We start from the raw sequence: 27,667 nt of genomic DNA, 5'->3' as shown, positions 1-27,667 counted from the left end.
CTAAGTTCTGTGCTGTGTCCCTGGGCACCTTCCCCATGTCTCCAGGGCGCGTGAGGTGGGGTGGGCGCAGATGCCACATCCCTGGGCTGAGCTGGTCCTTCCAAGTGTCCCTGGCACGAGCCCTGCCCAGCACCAGAGGGAGCTGAGCTGGCACAGGGTGCTGTGTCCTGCCCGCTCCCAGGACCCTCGGGACCCCTCGGTGCTGCCCATTGCTCTCCCAGCCTGTGCGAGTGAGGCAGCAGGGACGGACAGGGTAGGGGACAGCCCCGCTGAGCAGCGTTGGCCTTGCAGGTGATGAAGATGATGGGCTTGAACAACGCGGTGCATTGGGTGGCTTGGTTCATCACCGGCTTCGTCCAGCTCTCCATCTCGGTCACGGCACTCACCGCCATCCTGAAGTACGGCAAGGTCCTGATGCACAGCGACGTCCTCATCATCTGGCTCTTCCTTGCCATCTACGCAGTGGCCACCATCATGTTCTGGTGAGCTCCCTGGTCCACCCCATGGGGTGAGGGGGCACGGGCAGCACTGAGGTCCTTGTGCCACGGGGTGAGGGTGCTGGGAGCTGTGTGGACAAGGCCTGTGGAGGGGCACAAGTCCCCCCAGCCAGCTGATTTGAGGGGCCAATTTATCACCTCAACACCACCAAAAGTAGACGGTGTGGGGAAAGCCCTGGTGGGGTAGGATCCGAGGTGATGCTGTCCTCTCTGCAGCTTCCTGGTGTCGGTGCTTTACTCCAAGGCCAAGCTGGCCTCTGCCTGTGGTGGCATCATCTATTTCCTCAGTTACGTGCCCTACATGTACGTGGCCATCCGGGAGGAGGTGGCACACGACAAGATCACGGCCTTTGAGAAATGCATCGCGGTGAGTTGGCTGCAGTTGCTGGGGAGGTTCTTGGCCCCAGGTTTGCCCCGGGCACCCCATGTCCAGTACACAGGCCACCAAGCTGTCACCAAGCTCTGGGCAAACCTCTGCCTGTATGAACCAACTCCCCATGGGGCTTTGGAGGCATCTCCAGAAGGTTTGGTGGCTCCCAGGGCAGGGAGCATCTCCACAGGGCTGGGTGGGACAGCACTGGGTAGGAATTTGCCCCAACCTGTTCCTCCGGAGCTAGCCTGTGGTTCCTGCTGACATCCCCTTCCCTTCCTTTCCCTTCCCTTCCTTCCACCTCTCCGCAGTCCCTCATGTCCACCACAGCCTTCGGGCTGGGCTCCAAGTACTTTGCGCTGTACGAAGTGGCCGGCGTGGGCATCCAGTGGCACACCTTCAGCCAGTCGCCCGTGGAAGGAGATGACTTCAACCTCCTGCTGTCCATGATGATGCTGATCGTGGATGCCGTGGTGTACGGGGTGCTCACGTGGTACATTGAGGCCGTGCACCCGGGTACGTGTGGGCAGTGGGGCATTAGGGCACCTCTGATCTTCTGGGAGCCTCCTCGCTGGGGACCTGCTGGTTCCTGGCAGAGCTCAGTCCTGACATGGTGGGCTTTGGCACAACATGCCTTCAGGGTCCCTTGGATGTGTCCTGTTGGGGACACCTGCCCACACGCCCTGACCCACTGGTGACACTAACAGGTTCCTTGGAGATCTTGAGTCGCGTGTCTCAGTTCAGTGGCCAGCTGTAGCAAAGCAAGGTGTCCATGGCTGGAGCACTGCCATGAGGGGTCTCACCTGCTTCCTTTGCTTTCCTAGTAAAGCCGAAGCATGAGCCAGGCCCAACCCAAAGCCCAAAGAACTTTGCTTCCTTGCTCAGCCCAGCAGCGTTGCCCTGAGCCCAGCTGGCCGAGGCGCTTGCAGCCCCCACCCCGCAGTGATGTCCCTGAGCTGGGGAAACCTCCAAGCCCATGTCCGTGCCCGTACCTGTGTTGAGCTCTGCCCCGACCCTCGTCCGCCTTCTGCGCGGCCATGGGTGTAGGGTTGGCCCTGACTCTGTAGAGGTTGTGCTTGCAGGCATGTTCGGCTTGCCGCGGCCGTGGTACTTCCCCTTCCAGAAGTCCTACTGGCTTGGCAACGGGCGAGTGGAGACCTGGGAGTGGACCTGGCCCTGGTCCCGCACCACCCGCCTCAGCATCATGGAGGAGGATCAGGCCTGTGCCATGGAGAGCCGGAGGCTGGGTAAGGGCAGACAGGGGTGCTGGGAGGTGGCCTGGGGATGGCCCTGGCTCTGCTGCAGGGTCCTGCATGGACCCCCGTGTGTCCTGTGTGCCCTTGTTGGGGCAGGATCCTGGGCCAGGCACTGCTGCCTGTGTGGGAGCCGCTGCCCGTGGGGTGGGAGGGGGGAAGCTGGTGAGAAACAGAGGGAAAGGGGCCATGAGCCAGCACAGCCACTATGGGATGGAGGTGGGGAGGTTCATCCCTCGGGGGGCCCCGCTCCAAGCCCGGCCTCCCCACCACCCCCTGGCTCCTCACTATCCCACTCTTGCAGCAGAGGAGACACGGGGCATTGAGGAGGAGCCAACCCACCTCCCCTTGGTCGTCTGCATTGACAAGCTCACCAAGGTCTACAAGACAGACAAGAAGCTGGCGCTGAACAAGCTGAGCCTCAACCTCTATGAGAACCAGGTGGTGTCCTTCCTTGGGCACAACGGCGCGGGCAAAACCACCACCATGTGAGTGCCCATCAGGGTGGATGTGAGCCGTGTCCTTCTGGGCAGCTGCAGTGGGTGGGGAAGGTGCTGCATGATGTCCTTGCAGGGCCCTGTGGCAGCTGGTGCCGTGCCCAGAGGGCAGCAGTGTGGATGTGGGGGTGGCACAAAAGGGGTATGGGCAGTGGGTGCATGGCCTTCCACTGACATTGCTCTGCCCAGGGCCCACCAGGTGCTCCTGGAGGTGGTGGTTGGAACTGGGACCAGACGGAGGCATACAAGGTCCCTCACCTTGTTGCCTTTCTCCATCCATCCAGGTCCATCCTCACTGGCTTGTTCCCTCCCACCTCGGGCTCCGCTACCATCTACGGCCACGATATCCGGACGGAGATGGATGAGATCCGGAAGAACCTGGGCATGTGTCCCCAGCACAACGTGCTCTTCGACAGGCTGACGGTGGAGGAGCACCTCTGGTTCTACTCACAGCTCAAGAGCATGGCGGAGGAGGAGATCCGCAAGGAGATGGACAAGTAGGCACCCCCCCAGCAAATTTTGCTCCATCTGTGCCTTTTGCATGAGTGGGTCCCCTTCCTGCTGGCTGAGCTGCGGTGGGTGATGTGGTAGCAGAGATGTCCCCTGGAGCAGCTCCACCAAGTGTTGTCCAAAACTTGGGATATCAGGCTGTGGAAGCCAGCAGAAGATGCTTCCGTAGCCTGGCTGCAACTGGGCTGTCCCAGGGGCCGAGGGCCATAGGTACCACATGGGGAAGAGGCATCACGTGCTCCCTGCAGGTACTGGGGACCAGTGCGGCCCCCCAGCATCCCTGGTGCTTCTCCTGTGTCCCCAGGATGATTGAGGACCTGGAGCTCTCCAACAAACGCCACTCCCTGGTGCAGACCCTCTCAGGGGGCATGAAGAGGAAGCTGTCAGTGGCCATCGCCTTCGTGGGTGGGTCGCGAGCCGTGATCTTGGACGAGCCTACAGCTGGCGTGGACCCGTACGCACGCAGGGCCATCTGGGACCTCATCCTCAAGTACAAGCCAGGTGAGCGGAGGTGGGCAGAGCCCAGCATTGCTCCTTGGGCTGCAGTGGCCCTGACCCCTCCCTTGAGGTGCTGTGCCACCATCAGGGAGGACCATCCTGCTCTCCACGCACCACATGGACGAGGCTGACCTACTGGGTGACCGCATCGCCATCATCTCCCACGGCAAGCTCAAGTGCTGCGGCTCCCCGCTCTTCCTCAAGAGCACCTACGGTGACGGCTACAAGCTGACAGTGGTGAAGAAGCAGTCGGACACCAGGAACGGCACAGGTCTGGGGGGCAGCGGGGCCCTGTGTTTAGAGGAGTAGATGGGACAAGCCCTTCTTCAGCCTGGGAATGGAATAAGACGTCAACACCCAAGTGCTCCCACCCCAAGTCTCCTTAGGCCGCGTGGAGGGCGGAAGGGGACGGGGCAGGGGTGTAGGACATGGCATCGTTCAACCCTGATTTTCCTGTCTGGGTCCCAGGTTAGACCCTGTGTGGTGGCATTTGCCTCCAGGCACTGGTCCTGTCCAGCCCATGGGCTGCCCACCGAGATGCCCAGCGTGGGCTGCAGTGCAGAGCACCATCCCCAGTCCCGGCAGGGTGGCCAGGAAGCTTCCAGCACCCCGTGATGAAGGCTGGAGGAGCCCTCACAGTGCTGGGCTGTAGTTCTGGTGGGTCCTGGTGGGAGGCCACATGCGAAGTGACTGACCGGTGCTGCCCCTCTGCCACAGAGCCGGGCCAGCCGCACAGCCCCCCAGCCCACTCCTCCGTCAGCCCCTGCTCTGAGCCCCGTGTCTCCCAGTTCATCAAGAAATACGTGGCCTCCTGCCTCCTCATCTCGGACACCAACACTGAGCTCTCCTACATCCTACCCAGCGAGGCCGTCAAGAAGGGCTGCTTCGAGAGACTGTTCCAGGTACCCGTGGGGGCTGGTGGGGTGGGCAGGCAGGTGACCGTGGGCGGCTGCGGTGCTGCGGGCACCTCCTGCCCTCCTCATGCAACGCTTTGCCTCCACAGCACTTGGAGCAGAGCCTGGAGGAGCTGGACCTCACCAGTTTTGGGCTGATGGACACCACGCTGGAGGAGGTCTTCCTGAAGGTGTCTGAGGAGGACCAGTCTCTGGAGAACAGCGACGTGGGTACGGGCGGTGCGGGGACACACAGTGCTGCTGGGACTGGCGAGGGGCTGCGTGCCTTTGCGTGGGCTTGGTGGCTCCTCTCCCCTTGTGCGTGGCTGCAGGAGTCCCCTGTCCCAAGGCATGGCCGGTGGTAACCCCTCTTCTCCTCCCAGACATGAAGGAGTCCAAGAAGGACGCCCTGCAGCCACCCGCCCCCGAGATGGGCCCGAAGCCCGAGGCCAACGGGGAGCCCCTGGCTGAAGCGGCCGTGCCGGAGAAGCCCGAGGTGGAGCTCAGCAACCTGGTGACCTGCTCGAAGCTGGCGCAGTCGCAAGCGTCCCTGCGCTCGGCCTCCTCGGTGGGCTCCGTGCGGGGCGACGAAGGTGGGGCCTATTCCGAATTCTTTGGGGATTACGCGCCCCTGTTCGATAACCAGCAGGACCCCGATAACATCAGCCTGCAAGGTTCGTGCCGCCGGTGCCCGGCCAGCGGCAGGGGCCAGGGGAGGTGCTCAGCCAGGACGCGGAGGGTGGCCGGGGCAGCGGCAGTGCCCGTCCCTGCACCCGGGCAGGGCAGGTGGATGTGCTGGGGATGGGGGGGCTGTGCCTGCTGGGGCAAGACCCCACGGGGAGGGTCTGATGATGGAGCCACTGATGCTGTGCCCAGAGAACCGCTGGTGGGAGGGCTGGGAATGGGGGCTCCCACCAGTTTGCACCCCCAAAGGGTGCATGGGGGAGTCCCGTGCTGAGACACGGAGCCAGCGGGCGCAGCCGGCGTTAGCTCTGCCCTTTGCCTCCCGCGGGTGCCACCCTGCAGACTCACCCCACTAACACGCTTCCTCCTCACGCTGGCGCCTGGTCGGGTTGTCTCCTCTTGGCCGTTGGGCATGGAGTCATCTTCCAGCTGGTGGCTTTGCCCTCCGTACGCTGGCCCAGGGCTCTGGGCTCTCCCTGCCCAGACGTGGGGATTGCTGGAGGATGGAGGGTGCAGACGGGCACCCTGTTTGATTCATAAATCCTTTTCTGGGTTAGCCCAGGAGCTCTTGTCATGATTCCTTTGGGGACGTGCCACCCTGCCCTCCCGGCCGGGCTGCTCTGAGCGTTGTGGTTTGGGTTGTGGGAGGCAGAGCTCGCTCAGCCCCAGCCCCACGCCTGCTGCCTCGCTGGGTCCCCCCACCCATGTCCCATCCCCTCTTCCTGACTGCACTGACCCCTCACCAGCTGGGAGAGCTGATGGGAAAATGGGAGGGTTCTGCCAAAAAGCACCAATTTAGGTGGTTTTTTTAAAACTATTGTCTAAATTTCCCATTTGGGGCCAAGAGGAACCTGCCAGCCAGCTGCCTTGCTTCCCACCGTGGTGCTGCCATGGCTCGGTGGCCGTCAGCATTGGGTGCCACCCTGTCCCTTGGGGTGGCTGCGCCCAGCTCAGTGCCTGGCTCTGCTCCCTGGGGGCCAAGGCAGGTGCGGGAGCGGCCGTGCTGGGGGGTGACATCCTTCTTCCCTCCCAGAGCAAGAGGCGGAGGACGGCGACCTGGCTGGGCAGGGGAGCTTCAAGCTGGAGGGCTCGTGGCTGAAGCTGCGCCAGTTCCACGGGCTCATCGTCAAACGCTTCCACTGCGCCAAGCGCAACACCAAGGCCCTCTTCTCGCAGATCCTCCTGCCCGCCTTCTTCGTCTGCGTGGCCATGACCGTGGCGCTCTCCGTGCCCGAAATAGGTGCGTGCGAGCCACCCACCCACCCGCACGCTGGGGGCTGCTGGTGGCCCCTTCTGCCTGGTGGCGACACTGGCTAGGGGGAGGCCAGTCTGCCTGCACACAGCAGTGCTGCGGGTGTGAGCGGGTTCCTGTCCTTGTGCCTGCAGGTGACCTCCCGCCCCTCATCCTCTCGCCGTCGCAGTACCACAACTACACCCAGCCCAAGGGCAACTTCATTCCTTACGCCAACGAGGAGCGGCGTGAGTACCGGTGAGAGCCGCCGCGTGCTGGTGACCAGCATCACGTGCCTAGGCCCCATCCCCGTGTCCATCCCTGGGACTGCGATGGGGGACAGCTGGGAGCGCAGCCTGCAGCGGGGCTGGCACCGGCGCTGGCTCAGGCTTGGAGCAGAGCCTGGCTGGTGCCACGTCCCATCGCAGAAAGCAGCCTCCATCCTCCCCAGGGTGTCTCTGGGAGAGGTGCCAACCCTGACGCTGGCTGCAATCAGCAGCTCGGCTCATGCCAGGCGTGGGCTGTGTGTGCCATGATACATGCCAAGGCCTTGGGGAGGTCCCAGCAGAAGATGGCCAAGGTGGTGAGACCCAGGTCTCCTGCTCCTTGCTTCTCCTCACCCCCTCCTCTCCCCGCAGCATCAGGCTGTCTCCCGACGCCAGCCCCCAGCAGCTGGTGAACACCTTCCACCTGCCCTCCGGCGTGGGGGCCACCTGCGTGCTCAAGACACCCTTCAACAACACCCTGGACCAGCCCATGCAGAACCTCAACAGCAACGAGTCCAAGATGCTGGCGGCCAAGTACTTCGACGCCATGTGCATCGACTCCTTCACCCAGGGCCTGCCGCTCTCCAACTTCGTGCCACCGCCTCCGTCCCCGGCCCCCTCCGACTACCCCATCTCGGTGGATGAGGACCTGCTCCATGCCTGGAACTCCACGACTTTCTCCTCCACCGTCAAAGGTATCACCTTCACTTGGTGCCTGAGTCTGTCCGGGCCTGGGGTTCATCTCCAGCAGGGAGATGATGTACCTGCTCCACAGAAGCAGCTCCAGGGACCCCTGGAAGTGCCGGTCAGTTTGGCCTGGCCACGGCAGAGCATTGCATTGCTGGGCTCAACGGTCTCAGGGCCATTGGTGGCCTTGGAGTGCTGCTCCCCATTCAGCTCCAGCAGTGCTGGTGGAGCTCCCTGGGATGGTGACACCATGGAGAGTCCTGTGGCCAGCCTTACGTCACCCTCACTGCACCACGGTCCCCAGCCATTGCCTTCTCCAGCCACACTTCATGCCCTGTCTCTGAACTGTTTCTGTCCCCCGAAGTCTTTCCCCACGTCCGCCTCTCGGTCCCTCGCTGTCCCCAGGACGCACAAGCCGTCTCACAGGCCAGGCGCTGGCCCAGCAGGAGCTGACACCAGTGGGGCAGAGTTCTCCCTCTCTGCTCAGCTGGGACCCCTCGGCTGAGCCCCCCGCTGCCCCCACGTTGTCCCAAGCAGCTGGGACAGGCAGGAGCCTGGCTCTGAGCTGTCCTCTCCACTCCTCAGAGACTGTGACTTCGGCCCCCGCCCTGCCCCGCATCGTCCATGAGCCCGTCAGGTGCACTTGCTCGATGCAGGGGACCGGCTTCTCCTGCCCCAGTGGCGTGGGGGGCCACCCCCCGCAGATGAAGGTGGTGACAGGGGACATCCTGGCAGACATCACGGGGCGCAACGTCTCCGAGTATCTGCTCTACACCTCGGACCGCTTCCGGCTGCACAGGCAAGAGGGGAGGCTGGGGGGGTCTGCCCTGCGCCGCGGAACGGAGGTGGGGGACCGGGGACTTGGGGACACCTGCCCTGGGTGCTGATGGGAGCCAGGAGCATGCTCCAGCGTGGCCCCGCTCCCGGAGGCAGGGGACAGCGGTCACAGCTTCTCAGCGATGCCTCGTCCCACAGGTACGGGGCACTCACCTTCGGCAACGTCCAGAAATCCATCCCGGCTTCCTTCGGGGCCAGGGCCCCCGCCACGGTGCGCAAGATCGCTGTCCGGAGGACGGCCCAGGTGGGACCGCGCTGCGCCCGCGGCAGCTGGGGCACGGGTGGGCAGCAGCACCCGCAGCACGGGCGGGGAGGAGAAGGGGGCACCCAGCGCTGCCCGCGCGGCAGGGCCCCTGCACCCACAGCTCTGCGGCAGTCCTCTCCTCCGAGGAATCCGGTGGGGTTCTCACCCCGTAGGGTGCTTAGCAGCTCCCACCCTAGCAGGTCTGGCCCAGTGTGGTCAGTGGTGGCCTGTTCTCCCCACAACCATGAGCACAGGAGACCTGCCCTGTGGCTGTCCCACCCCGTCCCACCCCGTCCCACTCAGTCCCACCCTGTCTCATCCCATCCCATCCCATCCCATCCCATCCCATCCCTCCCTTCCAGTACATCTGTCACAGGCCCAGCTCTCCTGCCACCTCCCACCACTCTTCTCTTCTCCTCCAGGTCTTCTACAACAACAAGGGCTACCACAGCATGCCCACCTACCTCAACGCTCTCAACAACGCCATCCTGAGAGCCAATTTGCCCAAGAGCAAAGGCAACCCCGCTGCCTACGGTGAGGACCTGGAGGTGTTGAAGGGCAGAAGCACGTCAGGAACAGCTTTAGGGCATGGGCCAACCAGGCTCTAAAGTGCAATAGTCCGCCTTGGACCAAGCAGGCTAGTGCCTAGTTGAGGCAGGGGGGGTCACACACCTTGGCTGTGAAATCTGGGCTGGGGCAGAACCTCCCGAGGTGTTGCCTGCTGGCTCCTGGACTTCCAACGTGTCCAAGGATGCTCTCTGCCAGCCGGTGAGGGAGGGCTTGGCCTTGAGGCACTCAGTTGCTTCACACAGCTCAGCTCCTGCCGAGCTTCAGGGAGGAAACCCATCCTCCTGCTCAGAGCCAGGACCACGCAGGCTGGGGGCGAGGTTTTCTGTCCTGAGCCAGCTTTCACGCTCCTGTGTTTTCTTGGGCCTTCCTGCAGGCATCACGGTCACCAACCACCCCATGAACAAGACGAGCGCCAGCCTGTCCCTGGATTACCTGTAGGTCCAGGGGGTGGGTGTGAGGGAGGGTGGCTGTCCTGTGGAAGGGAGGGAGCTCCTCACCGTGGTTTGCAGCGGGGACTGGGTGGCTGTGACGTGGCGGTCCCTGTGCCATGCCCTGCCCCGTGCACAGTGGCTGTCCCATGCCAGGATGGGTGGCCCTTCCCCAGGCAGCTGAGGGTGACAGGGTCCCTGCTCTCCTCCTTGCTCCCCCTGCAGCCTGCAAGGCACGGACGTGGTGATTGCCATCTTCATCATTGTGGCCATGTCCTTCGTGCCAGCCAGCTTTGTGGTGTTCCTGGTGGCCGAAAAGGCCACCAAGGCCAAACACCTGCAGTTCGTGAGCGGCTGCGACCCCGTCATCTACTGGTTGGCCAACTACGTGTGGGACATGGTGAGCAGGGCGCATGGCCCCACCAGCCGAGCCCCCCGCGCCAGGCGGGTGGGTGGGCAGTCACAGAAGTTTCTGTCTTCTCCAGCTGAACTACCTGGTGCCAGCCACGTGCTGCATCATCATCCTGTTCGTGTTTGACCTCCCGGCGTACACCTCTCCCACCAACTTCCCCGCTGTCCTCTCCCTCTTCCTGCTCTACGGGTACGTTGCTCAGAAGGGTGGTCAGGGTGCGCTGGTGGGTCCCTCCAAAGCCCCATGTACACTGTGGCTACGCGGGCAGGATCTGGCCCTGGGCCTGCACACCCAGCTGATGTTCTGCCGCTCCTGTGGCTGGTGGATGGTGAGGGCTGGGGTGGGAGCGCCCGGGGGGGACGGGGCTGGGAGAAGGGTGATCCCAAGGCTCCATAGTTGGCGCTGCCTGGTCCCTTGCCTGCCACGCTGACGTGCGCTCCTGCCGCTCGCCTTCCCAGCTGGTCCATCACCCCCATCATGTACCCTGCCTCCTTCTGGTTCGAGGTGCCCAGCTCCGCCTACGTCTTCCTCATCGTCATCAACCTCTTCATCGGCATCACGGCCACCGTCGCCACGTTCCTGCTGCAGCTCTTTGAGCATGACAAGGTATGGGATTCACAGCTGTACCTCGGGCCACCAGGAAGGGAGAAGCAGCTTCTGGGTTGTGGGACAGCTCAGGGTAGGAGGGACCTCAGGAGGTCTCTGCTCCGGACTCCTGCTCCCAGCAGGGTCAGCTATGAGACCTGACGGGGCTGGATCTTGGTGGGGATCCTGATCATACCATGCCCTCACGATCCTCAGGGGCGTTTCTTATGGTTGTGTTCTCTCTGCCCATCCCCACAGGATCTGAAGGTGGTGAACAGCTACCTGAAGAGCTGCTTCCTTGTATTCCCTAACTACAACCTGGGCCACGGCTTGATGGAGATGGCCTACAACGAGTACATCAATGAATACTATGCCAAGATCGGTATGGCCTCTCGTTCCCTCCGTCCCTTGCTCCAGGGCATGTGGGGCTAGGGGGGACCATGGTGCTGGCACATCTCCGCTCACCCTGTGGGGCTTCCTGAGGGCTGGAGCAACCTGGAGCAAAAAACCAGGGGATGTGAACTAGACTGGGACACAGGACGAGACATGGTTGAGGGTCAACTGTGGCGTGGTGCCAGTGATGCTGAAAATGGTTTCCTGGGCCATCCCGAATAGCAACCTCATGGGGAGAGGAGGTTGTGAGCCCTGGCAGAGTTGCGTGTTTCGGCTGCTGTTGCACACTGTCTGTGGTGGGGCTGTGGTGGGGCCATGGTGGGGCTGTGGTGGGCCATGGTGGGGCTGTGGTGAGGCCATGGTGGGGCCATGGTGGGGCTGTGCTGTGATAAGAGGGATGAGGAGTGCAAGGGCCCTTCCATCCAGATGTGGTCTCTTGTTCATGGGGCTGCACGGCCCAGCCAAAATGAGCCTTTTGCTACTTGCAGCTTCAGCTTGGCCTCAAACAGCTGCTCTCTGCTTCTCAGGCAGCTTCCATACATAACCCAGGTGCTGCTGGCATCACGAGGGGCAATTTTGGGGCAGGATGGGACAAATCCATCCAATACCCACTCTTGGTTGGGTTGATTCACCCTACGGAGGTTGAAGAGGAAAGCCTTGGTGTGAGCAGCCCTGGTGCCAGCAGCACCGAGCAGCCCAGGCAGCTACGCAGGAGAGGGGACAGGGGAGCAGGACAGTGTCATTGTCACAGGCCAGCTCAGGATGTACAACCGGGTTGTCCTCACGGGAAGGTGTCCCCAGCCTCTCTCTCCTCTTCCTCCCGCTCAGGGCAGTTCGATAAAATGAAATCGCCCTTCGAATGGGACATTGTGACGCGGGGGCTCGTTGCCATGACCATCGAAGGCTTCGTCGGCTTCTTCATCACCATCATGTGCCAGTACAACTTCTTCCGCAAGCCCCAGTGAGTGCGGCCGGGGAGCTGGGGGGGGGCTGGCCGTGGGGAAAAGCTTTGCCGTCAGGACCCCGTAGCTCAGGCGGCTCCCGTGCCTGCGTCCCCACCCCTGCCCCCTGCGCCCTCCCGCAGGCGACTGCCCGTCTCCACCAAACCCATCGAGGACGACATCGACGTGGCCAACGAGCGGCACCGTGTCCTGCGCGGTGACGCCGACAACGACATGCTGAAGATCGAGAACCTCACCAAGGTGAGGGTGGGGTGTGGGGATGCTCCGGGGCTGCGAGGAGACACCTCGGAGCCATCCCATCCGAAGGGTGTGGGTTGGGGCTGGGGGTCCAGGTGCCTCCCGGTGGGCTGAGCCCCCCACCCCCTGCCCCACCAGGTGTACAAGTCCCGCAAGATCGGGCGCATCCTGGCCGTGGACCGGCTGTGTGTGGGCGTGCGGCCCGGCGAGTGCTTTGGGCTGCTGGGCGTCAACGGCGCGGGCAAGACGACCACCTTCAAGATGCTGACGGGGGACGAGAGCACCACGGGCGGAGAGGCCTTCGTTAACGGGCACAGGTGAGGGGGCACGGGCTGGGCGGGAGGTGGGGACTGCCCGCCGTCCTGGGGATGGGACCGGGTCTGCTTGGGGGGCGTCTCCCAGGATGAAGCAGCGTGAGTCCACCCATGTGGCTCCGTGGGACTCTGCAGCCCCATGTCCTGGGTTCACCATCATCTGGGGGGTGGCAAGTGGCACCGGCTCTCGGCCAAGGCTGCCTGGTGTGGGGTACCAGGTAGAGGATGCTCCAATGTAGAGGCGTGTGACAGGGGGGGTGAGCAACAGGGCGATCCCGAGAAGCGATTCCTTCTCCCGACGGCCCCTCCATCCTCTCCCGCAGCATCCTGAAGGAGCTCCTGCAAGTCCAGCAGAGCTTGGGCTACTGTCCCCAGTTCGACGCGCTCTTCGATGAGCTGACGGCCCAGGAGCACCTGGAGCTCTACACCCGCCTGCGTGGCATCCCCTGGAAGGACGAGGAGCGGGTAGGGCTCTGGGCGGGCGATCGCCAGTGCTCAGGGGCTGGCGCTGTGCCTTGGGAGCAGCATCACTGGGCACCAGCGGGGACTGAGCCGGTGCCGCCTCAGTGGTGTGCCCATGTGGGGTGCCAGGACTGGGCACATGTGCTCACAGGCCCCCACCGATGCTCGGGGCCATGCCAGGAGCTGCTGTGGGGCTCCCCTGACTGGCACATCGCTTGTGGTCCCTTTGGCAGCTGACCCATGGCATGGAGCCCAACCACTGCCAGCTCTGCCAGCCCCGTGGCCTTGGCAGACCCTTGGCAGGGTGACGGCAGCCCCTCCCACGCCTTGCAGGTGGTCAAGTGGGCCCTGAAGAAGCTGGAGCTGACCAAGTACGCCGACAAGCCCGCCAGCACCTACAGCGGAGGCAACAAGAGGAAGCTGTCCACAGCCATCGCGCTGATCGGATACCCGGCCTTCATCTTCCTGGTGCGTCCCGGGCCCCGGCACCCTGCCTGCGGGGTCCTCCGGGCTGGCACCGGGTTAGGGTGGAGAAATGACCCTGGGTGGGAGCTGCCTTCCCCCAGCTCTGCCACGAGAGTCCTGGGGTGTGGGATGGGGTCCTGAGCTGGGCTCAGGACAGGAAGGGGGTGGCAGGGTCCCCTCAGGGGTTGGTGTGTCTAAGGGTGCTGTCGTCATGCAGGATGAGCCCACCACGGGGATGGACCCCAAGGCACGGCGCTTCCTCTGGAACCTCATCCTGGATGTCATCAAAACGGGCCGCTCCGTGGTGCTCACGTCCCACAGGTCTCCAGGGGTTGGCTTCTGGCTGTGCCCACAACGCCTCCGGGCACCCGGGGTGCTGCGTGGGTGGGAGGGGGCTCTTTGGTCCCTGGGGGATGGCATTTGGCAGGCGCATGGGGAGCAGAGGGAACCTGGGACACCGTCTGTTGCCTTCTCCCATCCCTGGTGGTGTGTGGCCACGGCACCTGGGTGATGGCCTGGGGAGCTCAGCCCCCAGCCACAGCCCCTGGCACTGTCCTCCCATGCCACACCAGTGACGCCCGCCCTGTCTCCCCAGCATGGAGGAGTGCGAGGCGCTCTGCACCCGCCTGGCCATCATGGTGAACGGGCGGCTCAAGTGTCTCGGCAGCATCCAGCACCTGAAGAACCGGTAAGAGCCCCATGGGGGTCCAGCACCCTGTGCGTGCTGCGGGGCGGGAGGGGGACAGGCCCCCACGGCAGGGTGACGGCGTGGCACCCGCGGAGAGGTGTCAGCCCTTTGTGTGGGTGCTGCTTTGGAGGGTGAGCAGGGGACGGGCTCGCTCGGGTGGGTGCAGCGGCTGCCAGGAAGCATCGTCCCCGTCCATGGGGTCTGTCCTTCCACGTGGAGCGGGGGGGCAGGTCCTCACAGGGTCCCTTGTCCCCGCGCAGTTTCGGAGATGGCTACATGATCACGGTGCGCACCAAGTCCAGCCTCAACGTCAAGGAGGTGGTGAGGTTCTTCAACCGCAACTTCCCCGAGGCCGTCCTCAAGGTGAGCTCCCTGCGGTGGCAGTGCCCTCCCCAGCCAGCCCCTGCCTCGGGGCACAAGCAGCCTTCATCCCCCAAGGGACAAGCTCTGTGGGACCCCTGTGGGGTGACAGGAGGGGGTCTGGGAGGGAGGGCATGGGTGTCACCTCCATGTCCCCACAGGAGCGGCACCACACCAAGGCCCAGTACCAGCTGAAGTCGGACCAGATCTCGCTGGCGCAGGTCTTCAGCAAGATGGAGCAGGTGGTGGATGTGCTGGGCATCGAAGACTACTCCGTCAGCCAGACCACGCTGGACAATGTGAGACCGGGGATGTCACGGGCCGCTGGGTGCTTGTCCCCAGGGAGGGTGGCCGTGCCAAAGTGCCTGGTAGAAACCACCTTTGGGGTGGGCGGTGGAGCTGGGTGGGGGGCATGGTGGTGGCCACAGCCCAGTGGGATGCGCTGGGGCCTGTCACCAGCAGCATGGATGGCAGGGGAGGGGTGGCCATGCTGTAGAGGTGCTTGTGGGGGTCCCTCACAGCCTCCTGCCTCTTTGCCCCCCCCAGGTGTTTGTGAATTTTGCCAAGAAGCAAAGCGACAACCTGGAGCAGCAGGAGACGAGCCCCAGCTGCGCCCTGCAGTCGCCCCTGGAGCGGGTGCTGAGCCTGCTGCGCCCCCGGGCCGCCCCCACGGAGCTGCGGGCCCTCGTGGTGGAGGAGCAGGAGGACCTGGAGACCGACGACGAAGGTCTCATCAGCTTCGAGGAGGAGAGGGTGAGACGTTGTCCCCAGATCCAGGTGGCCCTGGTCCCATCTGTGTCCCTGCCATGGGGTGTAGGGTGCCATGGCACCAGGTCTTGTCCAGGGAAGGGGACCCAGTGGGACCTGGGAGGGGTCTCTGGGAGGGGCGGCCGGCTCCTGGCCCCAGTGGCACTGGGGGTGCTGGGCAGAGTGGGCACCCCCTGCCCAGCCCCTGAGCCCTGCCCACCCTGTGCCCGCAGGCTCAGCTCTCCTTCAACACGGACACGCTGTGCTGAGGCCCCGGGGGCGGCCACGTCCCCCGGCTGTGAAGCCACCGAACCCTTTTGGCCTCTCCTCTCCCTTCGCCCCGTCGATGCCGCGGCCAGGGAGGACACACGGCACCAGCCTGGACGGACCCTGCGAGCCACCACCCGCCCGATGGCCTTTGTCCCCTTCGGATCCAGGGCAGCGTCACTGTGTGGTGCCGGGGGCCACCGTCCTGGGCCAGCTCGCCCAGCCAGCGCGTGCCAACGGACAGGGACTGCGAAGAGAAGGACGCGGCTTGGTGCCAGCGCTGCCAGCCCTGCGCCCTTTGCGGCGGGGACGAGGCCTGTGAGCGGTGCCTTTGGTTGGACACCCACCCTGCGGACCCCCGGCCGCGGGGACGCCCCCCTGGCACCGGCACCACGCCAGGCCTGGCCCTGGCAGGGCCGGAGGAAGGACGGCTGCTTCCACCCTGTTTCCATCCCCCCTGGCTTGGCGCTTGCCCTTGGCACTGTGGGGGCTCAGGGGCCGGCGCCGCAGGGACGGCAGCTCTGGTGCTTCACCTACGGTTGATCTTGGGATGTCACTGACGGGATGTCACGGACGGGATGTCACGGACGGGATGTCACCGGTGCCCTCCAGCCTGCCCGAGGTGGCCTGTGTGTCCTGCTGCCCACGCTGCTGCCAGCCGCGGGGTCCGCCCGCCCCGGCCATGCGCTGGGCCCTTGGCACCATCCCCGGGGCCAGGCAGTGGTGCCCCTGCTGAGGGGCACGCGGGGGGCAGAGGGGTATTTCACAGGGTATTTTACACGCTGGCACCAGCTGTTTCTCCCCTCTGCCCCCAGCCACGTCTCTCCTCCTCAAGCTCCTCACCCTGCCTCCCGCCTGCTTCCCCCCCACCCAGGGCATCCCTGCAGCCATGCCACCTGTCCCCTGTGTCCCCCTCATTTTCCCCCTTGCCCTGGCACCCATTGCTCAGTGTCCAGCCCTGTACAGGAGCCACCTGCACTGGTTTCTTATTGTTGGGTCACTGGTGGTACTGGGATATGGGGGTTGCTGCACCCCAGGATGGATTTTGAAGCTGGCAGTGGAGTGGCCTTGAGGTACGAGGACAAGACAGCCCAGTTGGGTGGGGGTGCAGCCTGGCAGTGGTCCCCGGGGTGGTGGGGAGGGAAGGATGGACCGTGGTGGTGGGACTGGTGGTGTTACTGGGGCTGGCAATGGGCACCCCCTCGGCCAGCAGTGCCCCTCCTTTCTGCGGAGGGTCCTGCTGCCTTGTCACCCATGGGGACCATGCCTGGCACCCGCAGCACCCCCCAGCCCACAGCTCTCCAGTGCCCTGTAGCTGTGCCCAGAGACGGGGCGATGTCAGGGCCCGTGACACTGACCCCAGCCACCCACCCGTGGGTGCCCCAGGCTTTTGCAGCACCCCGGGGTGCCCATGTACCCACCTTCCCAGGGAGCACCCAGGGCCAAGCTGCCTGTGTGTGCCCCGCTGCCACCCTGGCACGGGCTCGGCTGGAAGCCCTGGGCTGGTGCCTGCCCACTGGCAAGTGGGCAGCCCCGGGCACCCCAGCTCGCTGCCGTGGGGCAGGAGACCATGTGGGGACACAGGTTGGGACCGGCCCAGGAGCAGGGGCAGACCCAGGTGGGAGATGACCCGCTGCTGTCCCCGTGCCCCCGGTCTCGCCAGCCCTGTGTGCCATGTGCTATAGATTGTGATACAAAATACAGTATTTTCAATAGGGGAAATGTTGCGGGAGGGAGAAGCTCTATTTTCAGATTTTTCAGACCATATTTTTTTTAATGGCATACTGGGAACTGGCTGGTCCTGGGGGGGTGGATGGCACAGGCGGGCAGCCCCCACCTGGGGTGCCCTCAGCTCCCTTACTGGGCACACGCTGCCTTCCCGGGTGGGCACTGGGGGACGAGCCAGCTCGGGGTTAGCCCTTTGCCACCACGGAGAGGGGATGGTGTCACCTGTGGGTCCCCAGCTGTCACCTCCGTGGTGGCACCCTCCCAGGGTGGGCATGGTGTCCTGCACTGGGCTCCGACCAGGGATTTGTCCTTGCCCCACTGCCCTGCTCAGGGCTCTGGGAGGGCACCGGCACCCCGGGCACAGAGTCCCCCACCCCGAGCTGTCCCCACCCGCTGCTGTGCCATTGTCCCCGTGGCTTCTGATGGTCAACGGGAGATGCTTTTATGCCCCCCCCCCACAGCCTGCGTGGCCACAGTGGCCACCCTGCCCTGGGCTCGGGGCTGCCCAGGCACAAACCCCGCTGAGGGCACCCCGAGGGTGGCAGCGGGGTGGGGGGACATGGCGCCAGGGCAGGGGTGGCCGCTGCCTTAACGCTATTTGCTTCGTTGAGTTTGGCCCCCGCTTCCCACCTCACCTCCCTCTGCACGTCCTTGGCCACCAGCCGCGGGCACAGCACCGGTGCCACGCACGGCCCCGGGCACGGGGCACCCCGAGGGTGGGGGGGACGCCTTGGAGGAGCCTGTACATTGCAAGCAAAAGAAACACCACCACCAACAACAAAAAAAGATGAAATGTGAAAATAATGATTGTTTTAAATAAAAAATAATAACTGGAGCCAGCGAGGCTGTAGGTGCTGGTGGGCAGGAGTGCCAGGGCTGGGTGACGGGGAGGGACCGGGCTGGGCGAGGGCTGAGGAGGGGGTTCACGTGCCCCGGGGTGGGATGCAGGAGCCTGCGATGGGCACAACACGGGGCTGTACCCAGCGCTTGGCATCTTCCAGGGTGGGTGGTGGGGCTGGCCGGGGGCACGGAGCTCCGCTGGGCACAGGCAGGAGCCACCGCAGCGGGCGATGGCGTGAGCCGCTCTTGCCACACCCGGGCTGGCAGCAGGGCCCCACGGCAGGGTGACCGGGGCCCCACGGCTGGGTGTCCCCGGCTGCGCCGCGGGGCCAGGCGTGGGTGGGAGCGGGTGCACCCCGGGGAGGAATGTGTGCTGGGAGGGGCCGTGGCTCCAGCACCACGGGCACTCGCACCGCAGCCACCGCTCAGCCAGCAGCCAGCACCCAGCATGGCCGAGAAACCCCAAATCCAGCTCTTTGTCAAGGTGAGAGGGGACACGGGGACCTGGGGTGCCCCAGGCTGGTGGCCGCCTCTGGCAGCCACCCCTGGCACTGCCTGGGCTGTGGCGGCACGGCCACCCCTGCCCACCGCAGCACCCAGCCGCGGGGCCCAGGCGGGTAGCGGGCACCTCGGGGCTCTTCTCCAAGGCTGCTGCTGCCCCACAGGCACGGGGGGCTGCGGGTGCTCCGGATGGTGTGTCGGGCTGGGGTGCCCCCCCAAACCAGGACCCCTGCCCAGCACCCGGCCACCGCAGCATCTGCCAGCTGGCACCTCCCGGGCCCTTCCCAGCTACCGCCCAGCTGGTCCTGCACGACATGGCCCACCTGGGGTCACACCTGGGGGTGACGGGGCCACCAGCACGGGCATCGCCTTCCTCTGGCACAGTCCCTGACATGCTGGGCTGTCCCCTGCCATAGCTGCCCCTGGTGCCACTGCCATCACTGCCCCCAAGCCCCAGCCCCCTCGGCACCGCAGCACTGGGGCAGCCCGGGGTCCCCTGGTCCCCCAGGGGTGCCAGGGCCAGCACCCACTGTGCCACGCGGGCTGCTCCGGGGTGGGGCATGAAGGCCCCAGCCAGGAGCAGGCAGGGGCCGGGGGCTGGCACCCTGCCCGGTGTCGCAGGTGCCACGGGCTGCCAGCGCTGCTCGCCAGCCTGCAGCCAGCCCGGGGAGGGGGTGGCATGTGCCCTGCCACCCTCCCCCTGCACCCACCGGGGCTGCCTGGCCAGCGCTGCCCCCGCTGCGGCCATGCCAGGGCGAAGGGGCAGCCGAGCTCTCCCTCTGTGCCCGCAGGCAAGCGAGGACGGGGAGAGCGTGGGCCACTGCCCCTTCTGCCAGCGGCTCTTCATGGTGCTGCTGCTCAAAGGGGTGCCCTTCACCCTCACCACCGTGGACATGAAGAGGTGAGTGGTGCCCACCCCGTCCCGAGGGGCTGCCAGGGCCACGGGCAGGCTGGACCAGCCTTGCCCTGGCACACTGCTGGGGGGGGGAGGGGACAGTGGGTCCCCAACACCTTGGGAAGGGGCATGAAGGGTGGGACACACGGAGCCTGCTGTAACCCCCCACAGCTACCCACCACTGCCTGAGGGAGGGTGGAGGGCATCTTCCATGGCACACGCTGACGCAGGAGCAGCCTGGGGGCATCACCCCGTCCCTTTGCCCAGGACACACATGTGCATACAAATACATACACATCACACGTGTGTGGTGCCCAGCAGAGCCCCAGGCACTGCCGAGCACCAGCGCCCGTCCCCCTCCTCTCCCGCAGGGCGCTGGACGTGCTGAAGGACTTCGCGCCGGGCGCCCAGCTGCCCGTTCTGCTCTACAACGGTGAGCCCAAGACTGACACCGTCACCATCGAGGACTTCCTGGAGGACCAGCTGGGCCCCCCCACGTCAGTGGCCAGCGCTGCCCCGAGAGGGGCCAAGACAGGCTGAGGGTGGGCAGGCAGCACACGCGGCTGCCAGCCCCTGTCTCCTGCCCCAGCTGCACCCCGTCCCTGCAGGTTCCCCAGCCTGGTCCCCCAGTACCGGGAGTCGAGCCTGGCCGGGAACGACGTCTTCCACAAGTTCTCCACCTTCATCAAGAACCCGGTGCCTGCCCAGGACGAGGGTGAGGAGCTGGGTTGGGGGGACACACCCCATGTAACCTCTCAGATGCCACCACCTTGAAGCCCAGTCAGGTTCCCCTGGGCCTTCCCAGCCCTCCCGTGCCAGCCTGGGCAAGGAGGGCAGGGCATGGGCAGGCGCTGCCTGGGCGCAGGGCTGGGCTGGCAGGAGGCCACGGCAGAGCCGCGGGGCCCCATGCCCTGACCCGGTGGCGTGGCCGCCCTCCCCGCAGCGCTGCAGCGGAGCCTGCTGCGGGCCCTGCTGAAGCTGGACGAGTACCTGAGTGCCCCCCTGGAATACGAGCTGGCCCATGACCCCCACCTCCGGGCCTCCCGCCGCCGCTTCCTCGACGGGGACCAGCTCACCTTAGCCGACTGCAACCTCCTGCCCAAGCTCAACATCGTTCAGGTGAGCGCAGCCGTCCCGGCCCCTGCCACCCTTCCTGGCCAGCTCCTGCCCATGCACCAGTACAGGCTGGGGGTGACCAGCTGGAAAGCAGCTCTGCAGAGAAGGACCTGGGAGTTCTGGGCGGCACCAAGTTCCCCATGAGCCAACGATGTGCCCTTGGGGGGCCAGGAAGGCCAATGGTGTCCTGGGGTGCGTGAGGAAGAGCGCGGGCAGCAGGTCAAGGGAGGTTCTCCTCCCCCTCTACACTGCCCTGGTGAGGCCACACCTGGAGTAACTGTGCCCAGTTCTGGGCCCCCCAGTTCAAGACAGACAAGGAGCTACTGGAGAGAGTCCAGTGGAGGGGTATGGAGATGGTCAGAGGGCTGGAGCATCTCTGCTGTGAGGAGAGGCTGAGGGAGCTGGGGCTGTTCAGCTGGAGAAGAGCAGACTGAGGGGGGATCTTATCAATGCTCACAGATACCTTAGGGGGGGTGTCAAGGGGATGGGGCCAGACTCTTCTCAGTGGTGCCCAGTGACAGGACAAGGGGCAACGGGCACAAACTGAAACACGGGAAGTTCCATCTGAAAATGAGGAAAAACTTTCCTGTGAGGGTGCCAGAGCCCTGGCACAGGCTGGCCAGGGAGGGTGGGGAGTCTCCTTCTCTGGAGATATTCAAACCTGCCTGGACATGACCCTGTGCACCATGCTCTGGGTGACCCTGCTTTGGCCAGGGGTTGGACTGGGTCTGTGATTCCATAATACCACCACCCGGCCCTCCTTGTCACACCCATTTCTGCCCGCAGGTCGTGTGCCAGCATTACCGCCGCTTCGGGATCCCCCAGGACCTGCGGGGCGTGTGGCGTTACCTCACCACCGCCGGCGAAACCAAGGAGTTCAAATACACCTGCCCCAACAGCGAGGAGATCATACAAGCCTATCGCTCCGTGGTCCGGTTGCCGCAGTGAGCCGGGCACGTGCCCAGGTGGGCGCAGGGCCAGGGTTGGGCAGCACCTGCCCCGGTTCTGCCGTGACCGCCGCAGTCCTGCCTGCACGCGCTCGGGAAGGCAGAGAGAATGAGCTGTGCCCCTGGCACCCCGATTCCCCCAGCTGGCACCCCTGCCCGCGGTGCCGGCAGTAATCTGCACCGCACGGAGCCCACAAACGCATTCTCGCCTCTTGTGCCACCCTCCCTGCCCAGCCAGGACCCCCTCGACCTGCCCTGCGCTCCCTCAAGCACCAGGGTGGGTGCAAGTGGGCCACAGCCACGGGCGCTGCCTGTACTGAAGGTGGGCAACGCTGAGGGCAAGGGCAGGAGCTGGGGAGGGAAGGCTGCCCAAAGCAGAGGGCTGCGGGCATCCCCACAGCGTCCCTCAGAGGCCCACCGGGCCACCTGCCACGCGAGTGACCCAAGGCAGGGCTGTGCCAGGGCAGCAGGATGCCCCCGAGGAGCTGCCACCGGTGAGGGGAACCGGCAGAGCCCCTGCAGAGCCCTGGGAACAGAGCCAGGGGGGTGCCAGGGGTGCTGGGCACAGCCCGGTCCCCAGCACCCTGGGCAAGGGGAGCAGAGGGCACCGTCCCCCCAGAACCTGCCGTGAGGAAGCTCTCTGGAGCAGATTTGGGAGAGGGATGGGGGTGAAGTGGGGCAAGTCCAAGCCATGTACCAGAGCTCCCAGAAACCAATAAAGGCTTCGCAAGTGAGACAAGTGTGAGTCAGGAGTGACCAGCCCCAGAAGCTCTCCTCCCTCACAGGAATTTGTACCAGCCTCCCAGTCCCCAGCAAGGGCTGGGCCCATTCTCCCAGCTCTCCAGGAAGGCTCTAACCTCTCACCCACCAGCCCACTAGCACAAAGGTAGCAGGAAAGTGAACTCCTTTGAGCCCCTGACCCTCCAGGTTCAGTGGAAACTGGCCACAGGGCTCCTGAGCAAGGGAAAGGCAGAATGGACCAACAAATCCGCACTGTCCCGGTCCCCAGAGACCAGCTGGCTAAAATCAGCTTTACTGGCAATAAGTTAAGCACAGGCAATCTTTTTGTTACATAGCGATATAAAAGTTCTTTAAAAACCCCACCAATTCATGGCAAGCGAGGTAGAGAGGTGGCCCCTGCCAGCAGCGAAGAGCTGCAAGGAAAAAAAGCCACCACTTCTGTCACCCCTGCCCCGGCTGTCCCCTCCAAAGGCTCTGCCACCACCAGCTGAGGATCCGCTGCCTGCTCAGGCCTGCCGGGCGCTGGCTCCAGCCCCCTGGGTCCTGCTTGCCCCGTCCACCTCCCTGGGCACGAGGGGCTCAGCAGGCCCAGGGTGCAGCGAAACCTCCTCCACACGCACAGCTGACAAGGCTCCAGGAGGGCTGTCATCGGGGGACGGGACAGCACGGGTCAGGAGTCCTCGAAGTCCACTCCAGACGGTACCTTCTTGCTAGAAGGAGATGGAGGGAGCGTCACAGCCCAAAGCCCCACACCCTGCTCCCATGCAGAGTCCACTGGCCCTCCGCACAGCCCAGCCCCAGCACTGGGCTGGGAGCAGCACTTACCTTTTGAAGCCAGGGTTAATGAGAGACTCTCCCGGGATCTTCCTCCTGGCTGGCAAAACCAAGCCAGCACTCCTGTTCTTCCTGGGGCTGGGGTCTGCCTCGGTTGGGGACAGGCAGGACAGGGATTGCAAAAGGTCAGCTCGTTGCTTTGTCAGCCCTGCAAGCCCCTTCATGCGCAGGGTGAGCCTCCAGCAGCCCAGCCAGGCTGGCCCAGTATCCGTGGTAGGTCAGGAAGGGCCAAGCCTGGTCTCCTCTCCCAAAGGAGCAGGGAGCCATGGATGTGCCATGGTCCCCAGTCTGAGCAGCGAAGACTGACCTCCCTCCTGGAGACTAGTGAGCAACCTGCCTGGCGATGCCCAGCTTCTGACCTGAGCACAGAGCATCCCAGACACCCCAAGAGCCGCCACGCTGAGCCCTGGCCCCTTCTGTGCCAGGAAGGGCACCAGGACAGCAGGGTGGCTGACAGCAGCCACAGCCGAGGGGACTCAGAGTGTCCTGGAGAGCACATGGACACAGGACCAGCAGCCTCCTGGGGACAAGAAGGCAAACAAGCAGCGGGAGCAGGGTAAGGTGGCCCCTGGCAACTGCCTACCTGTCAGGAAGAGCTGCTGGCTCCTGGCAACGTTCTTCTCAGGGCTGCAGGAAGACGCCTGTGTCTTCACCACTGCTGAGACGGGAACCAGAGCTTGTGACAACACACTGCAATATGGCATGCAGCACCCCAGGCCTCCCCAGCAAGCTCCCTCCCCTCCACAGCCAAACTGAGCCATGTTCTCCTCCCAGCTGCCCCAAGATCTTCCTAGACCCCTAAAATAGAGCCCTCTGTAAGGTGACTCCCACACGCAGGGATGCTGGTGCTGGCCATGAGGACACGGTTGTGTTTCTGCACAGAGACACAACACTGCACCCCCTGGTCTCATGCAGGATCTCTTCTGCCCAAGGCGGTCAGGTGCAGACCCTGGCCAGCTTTGGGAACTGGCCAGCCCAAGGAGGAAAAAGGCAGCACCTCTGCTGCCCAGCCCTCCTGGCCACTCCACCCGGGACTGGTGAGGAGAACCCACCTGGGGCAAGGCCAGGGAGGCACAACCTTGTCCCACGGCTGCCTGAGCTGGTCTCTTGGGGCCCCTTTGGGTGTGGGGGATGATGCAAGGGAGCTGCCCGCCCTCCTCCTGCCTTTACCCCCTTCCAAGTCCCCCCACAGACCTTCCAGGCGTCTCTCCAGGCTCTCGATGCACCCCGCCATGCCGAACACCAGCGCCTGCAGCTGGCTCCTCGCCTCGGCCACGGGCAGCTTGAAGAGATCCAGGGCCGAGCACCGGGCCGCCGTCTCCTCCTCCCGCAGCTCCAGCCTGGCCTTCCCCTCGGCCAGGCTCAGCCAGGCGGCCCCGCGCCCCAAGGCCTCCCTGTGCGGGCGAGGCCGGGCTGAGGGGGGTCCTGGGCAGAGGGGCCGGGGTCGGGGGGGCCCTGGGCGGAGGGGCCGGGGTCGGGGGGGCCCTGGGCGGAGGGGCCGGCTCCCGGTCCCCGCGGCTGCAGCACCCACCTGAGCTTCGTGCCGTGCTCCTCTGGCTGGCACCGCTGAGGAGGAGAGGGGGACACGTCCTGAAACGGCCTGTCCCGGCCCCCAGCCCCGGCCCCGGCCCTTCCCCGCCGCCCCAGCCCCGGTACGTACGCAGCCGAGCGGCGGGCGGGCGCCGAGCTCCCCGGCCCAGACCTCCAGCGCGTCGGTCACACTGCGGGAGGCAGCGGCTCAGCTGTGCCGGGGCCCCTCGGCCCCGGCCCCAGCCCCGGCCCCGGCCCCGGCCCCGGCCCGGCCCCGGCCCGGTCCCGGCCCCAGCCCCAGCCCCGCTCCCGGCCCGGCCCCAGCCCCGCACTCACTACACGGTGCCGCCAGGGCCGGGCCCGGGGCGGCAGTAGCAGAGGTACCGGCCCGGCCCGGCCCGCAGCAGGTGGAAGGGCCCGGCCGGCTCCGCCATAGCGGCAGCGGCGGAAGGGGCGGGCGAAGCCCGCGGGCCCTCCCCGGCACTGGGGCCGGCAGCCGGGCCATGGTTAACCTGGGGCTGCGGCGGGTGGAGGACAGCGTGGCCGCCAAGCACCCGGTGCGCCCTGGGGGGGCCGGGGGTGGCAGGGCTGAGGGAAGGGGGGTGCGGGCACCGGGGGGGCCGGCCGGTGCCCCGGGCTGAGTGTGGCTCCGCAGGCGCTGCAGCAGTACGCGGCCTGCCAGTCCCACGCCTTCATGAAGGGCATCGGCACCTTCCTGGCAGGTACGGCCCGGCCCAGTGTCCCCTGGTGCCCCCCCCCCATGTCCCCCGGCTCCCCCGCGGCTGCTCCGCAGTGGGGCGGGGGCTGTGGCCGGTAACGGCGCTTGCCCCCCCGGGTTTGGGCAGGCAGCGGAGCCGCCTTCGCCGTGCAGAAGCTGGTGCAGAGGAAGGTGCCGTACAGCCTGCAGTGGAGCCTGCTGCTGGCCGGGGGTGAGCGCCCTGCCCGGGCCAGGCTGCGGGTCCCGCTCGGGGCAGGCTGCAGGCAGAAGGGCTGTTTGTCCTGATCCTGGGGGATTTTCCTCCCTGGCTCCTGTCACATCCCTGCTCCCCACAGCCCTGGGGGGCTCAGGGGTGGCTGGCAGGTGCTTTCCCCGCCCTTGCTGCTGGTGCTGTCGGGAGCATCTCTGTCTCTTCAGCCGTAGGGTCCCTCGCCAGCTACGTGGTAACCAGAGCTGAGACGCAGAAATGCTCTGACTTCTGGATTTACCTGGAGACAGGCAAGTCCCCGCAGGAGCTCGCCGTGGCTGGTAGGGTGTCTCAGCCCGCAGGTACGTTCACTCTCTCCCTGCTGCTTTCCCTGGGCTTGTTGCTTCTGGTTCTTTCCTGCTGCAACAATTTGCTGTTCCTGCCTCATAATTAAGCTGGTGACTGTTTGTGTCATTGCTAAAATCCCCACGTAAGTCCCGTGCTGGCACCCTGCAGCTGAGGGATGGTGGGAGCAGGCACCTGGGGAGGCAGCAGTGCCAGGGTGGCCGGAGCTCCCTGCCTGGTCTCACGGCTCCTGCGTCCCTCTGTGCTCCGGGTCCTCCACCTGCGCTGCAGGTACCTGAGCAGGGCTGGCAGCGTGGGGTGGGAGCACTCGCTTCTGCCTGCTGCCCTGCCTGCTTCGTGGATTCATGAGAGCCAGCGTGAAGGGCGTGTTTGCTGGAAGAGGAAGAAGAGGGTAGGGGATGGAGGGAGGCAGTAAACCCCTCCACACCTCTCTATGGTGTGGGAGGCAGAGCTGGAGGGGCACTAGGACTACCACTGCTGAGCGGTTCCCACGGCTGCTTGCTGCGTTCTCCCACTGGTACCTTGAGCTCCCAGAGCTGGGGTAGCTGAAGAGGCTTTAAACGCTTCACCAGGGCTCTGTGGTTCTCTGCCCGCCCCCGGCAAAGGGGATAGTTGGGGGTCCAGGGAGCTTGTTCTTTCTGTTGCAGAAAATCTGCCCAGCCCAGAGGACAGAGAGAGCACGGCACTGCCGGTGAGGAGGAACAAGTACGGGGACGTTGTGGAGTAGCCAGCGGAGCACAGCGCGCCGTGCCCGTGTCCTGCTTCACCGCTGCCGGCGCCTGTGCTGCCTGCGAGGCTGGTGGGCTCTGTGGCACTGCCCGGGAGTCAATTCCACAGTGAGACCGTGGTGGAGGCACCGTAGGGATTGCTGCCTCCCGGGTGGCCTCTGAACATCGCACGTGGCGGGTACAATAAAAGTCAAGAGCTGGACGTGCGTGTTGTGGATGGTGGTGGGACAGGAGGAGCTGGGTTGCAGGTGGTAAATGTCACCCCGAGGCAGCCGCCGTGGTAGACATTGGAGCAGACAGCTCTGGTACCCCTGAGGCCACGGCACCCACAATCCAGCCACACAGGGCTGCGAAGTGACTGCAGACACGGACGGGTCTGAGCGAAGCTGCCATAACCAGCCAGCAAGGGAACGGTGCTGTCTCGAATCGCACACATCCAGAGGGGCCCGTGGGAAGATGAAGAAGCCTCTTTTACTTCATTTTTTCCTAACAACAAACTCCGAGTCATGACTAAGGCAAACTGGCTGCTCTTGGTGGGTGTCCAGCTCTGATTCAGCTGCAGCTGAATTTCTTAGATGGGGAAGCCTTGCCAGGGTTGTGGAAGCCAGCTGGTTTCTTGGAGCAGAGCAGCAGCCTTCCAGCTTCAGAGACCAGAAATGCCTCGTTCCGTGTGAGAGCTGGAGACAGTCCCCGAGCCTCGCCACGGGAGGGAGTCGCTATGCTGGGGAGATGAGGGGCCAGGGAAGGAAACTGGGTTTGAGGGCTCAGAACATCTTTTGAACTGGTGTCACGCTTGGGCTGTGCATAGAGGTGGGGAGCAGCCACCAAAGCAGCTAAGAGCGAAGTGGCTGCGGGGAATCACAGAAGCATTTTGGTTGGAAAGGACCTTTAAGATCGAGTCCAACCGCTAACCCACCACTGCCAAGGCCACCACTAACCCATGTCCCTCAGCACCACATCTACACGGCTTTTAAACACCTCCAGGGATTATGTGGTTATGGGGAAACCTCAACTTTGCAACCGTGGCTGGTTGAAACTCTTCCACCTCCAAGCAGGCATGAGTCTGGAGGTTTCAAGCCCACCTTGGTCCATCTTCAGGGGTTCCCCAGGCTGGTAGAGCATACCAAGCCATGATGGTGTATCAGCACTGGGCAGACTGGGAGGGATTGAGACCTTCAG

General features: G+C 64.9%; 4 protein-coding genes across 5 annotated transcripts in view; 3 read left to right on the top strand and 1 right to left on the bottom strand.

The window, feature by feature from the left end:
• The window catches only part of ABCA2 (ATP binding cassette subfamily A member 2), a 33,572-nt gene extending 15,652 nt beyond the window's left edge, over positions 1-17,920 (top strand). The window contains 33 exon segments of the mRNA XM_068414150.1: positions 292-482; positions 714-864; positions 1,179-1,383; positions 1,950-2,114; positions 2,428-2,608; positions 2,902-3,114; positions 3,432-3,628; positions 3,714-3,896; positions 4,343-4,527; positions 4,629-4,749; positions 4,902-5,192; positions 6,236-6,442; positions 6,589-6,691; positions 7,072-7,394; positions 7,972-8,185; positions 8,362-8,467; positions 8,890-9,001; positions 9,411-9,471; positions 9,691-9,865; positions 9,951-10,066; positions 10,336-10,483; positions 10,721-10,844; positions 11,684-11,816; positions 11,940-12,057; positions 12,193-12,371; positions 12,692-12,833; positions 13,164-13,298; positions 13,513-13,616; positions 13,891-13,983; positions 14,244-14,346; positions 14,505-14,642; positions 14,890-15,096; positions 15,324-17,920. Of these exon segments, the coding sequence (XP_068270251.1) occupies positions 292-482; positions 714-864; positions 1,179-1,383; positions 1,950-2,114; positions 2,428-2,608; positions 2,902-3,114; positions 3,432-3,628; positions 3,714-3,896; positions 4,343-4,527; positions 4,629-4,749; positions 4,902-5,192; positions 6,236-6,442; positions 6,589-6,691; positions 7,072-7,394; positions 7,972-8,185; positions 8,362-8,467; positions 8,890-9,001; positions 9,411-9,471; positions 9,691-9,865; positions 9,951-10,066; positions 10,336-10,483; positions 10,721-10,844; positions 11,684-11,816; positions 11,940-12,057; positions 12,193-12,371; positions 12,692-12,833; positions 13,164-13,298; positions 13,513-13,616; positions 13,891-13,983; positions 14,244-14,346; positions 14,505-14,642; positions 14,890-15,096; positions 15,324-15,359 (5,160 nt within the window). The 3' untranslated portion in view covers positions 15,360-17,920.
• A 371-nt stretch (positions 17,921-18,291) lies between these two features.
• Positions 18,292-21,385, top strand: CLIC3 (chloride intracellular channel 3). Its single transcript, XM_068414151.1, has 6 exons — positions 18,292-18,409; positions 19,218-19,327; positions 19,693-19,818; positions 19,930-20,036; positions 20,265-20,440; positions 21,224-21,385. The coding sequence occupies exons 1-6, from the start codon at positions 18,374-18,376 to the stop codon at positions 21,383-21,385; spliced, it is 717 nt and encodes a 238-aa protein (XP_068270252.1). The 5' UTR covers positions 18,292-18,373.
• Positions 21,386-22,371: 986 nt separating this feature from the next.
• PAXX (PAXX non-homologous end joining factor) lies at positions 22,372-24,937 on the bottom strand. Of its 2 annotated transcripts, none has more exons than XM_068413904.1 (7): positions 24,826-24,937; positions 24,620-24,680; positions 24,491-24,525; positions 24,154-24,353; positions 23,543-23,617; positions 22,951-23,044; positions 22,372-22,835 (listed from the first exon to the last, which is right to left on the bottom strand). In XM_068413904.1, the coding sequence occupies exons 1-7, from the start codon at positions 24,921-24,923 to the stop codon at positions 22,796-22,798; spliced, it is 603 nt and encodes a 200-aa protein (XP_068270005.1). In that variant the 5' UTR covers positions 24,924-24,937; the 3' UTR covers positions 22,372-22,795. The 2 variants fall into 2 exon arrangements, with proteins under 2 accessions (XP_068270005.1, XP_068270006.1); XM_068413905.1 differs by having other exon boundaries at positions 23,543-23,614.
• On the top strand, positions 24,864-26,690 carry TMEM141 (transmembrane protein 141). Its single transcript, XM_068413906.1, has 5 exons — positions 24,864-25,046; positions 25,145-25,211; positions 25,335-25,418; positions 25,625-25,756; positions 26,408-26,690. Exons 1-5 carry the CDS (start codon positions 24,993-24,995, stop codon positions 26,485-26,487), a joined length of 417 nt encoding a protein of 138 aa, XP_068270007.1. The 5' UTR covers positions 24,864-24,992; the 3' UTR covers positions 26,488-26,690.
• The last annotated feature ends 977 nt before the right edge of the window (positions 26,691-27,667 follow it).

This window comes from Nyctibius grandis, chromosome 16 (genome assembly GCF_013368605.1).
Source record: "Nyctibius grandis isolate bNycGra1 chromosome 16, bNycGra1.pri, whole genome shotgun sequence".
In the NCBI taxonomy this organism is placed as follows: Eukaryota; Metazoa; Chordata; class Aves; order Nyctibiiformes; family Nyctibiidae; genus Nyctibius; species Nyctibius grandis.
Note: the sequence above shows the minus strand (reverse complement) of the source record. Positions and strands in the feature narration are given on the sequence as shown.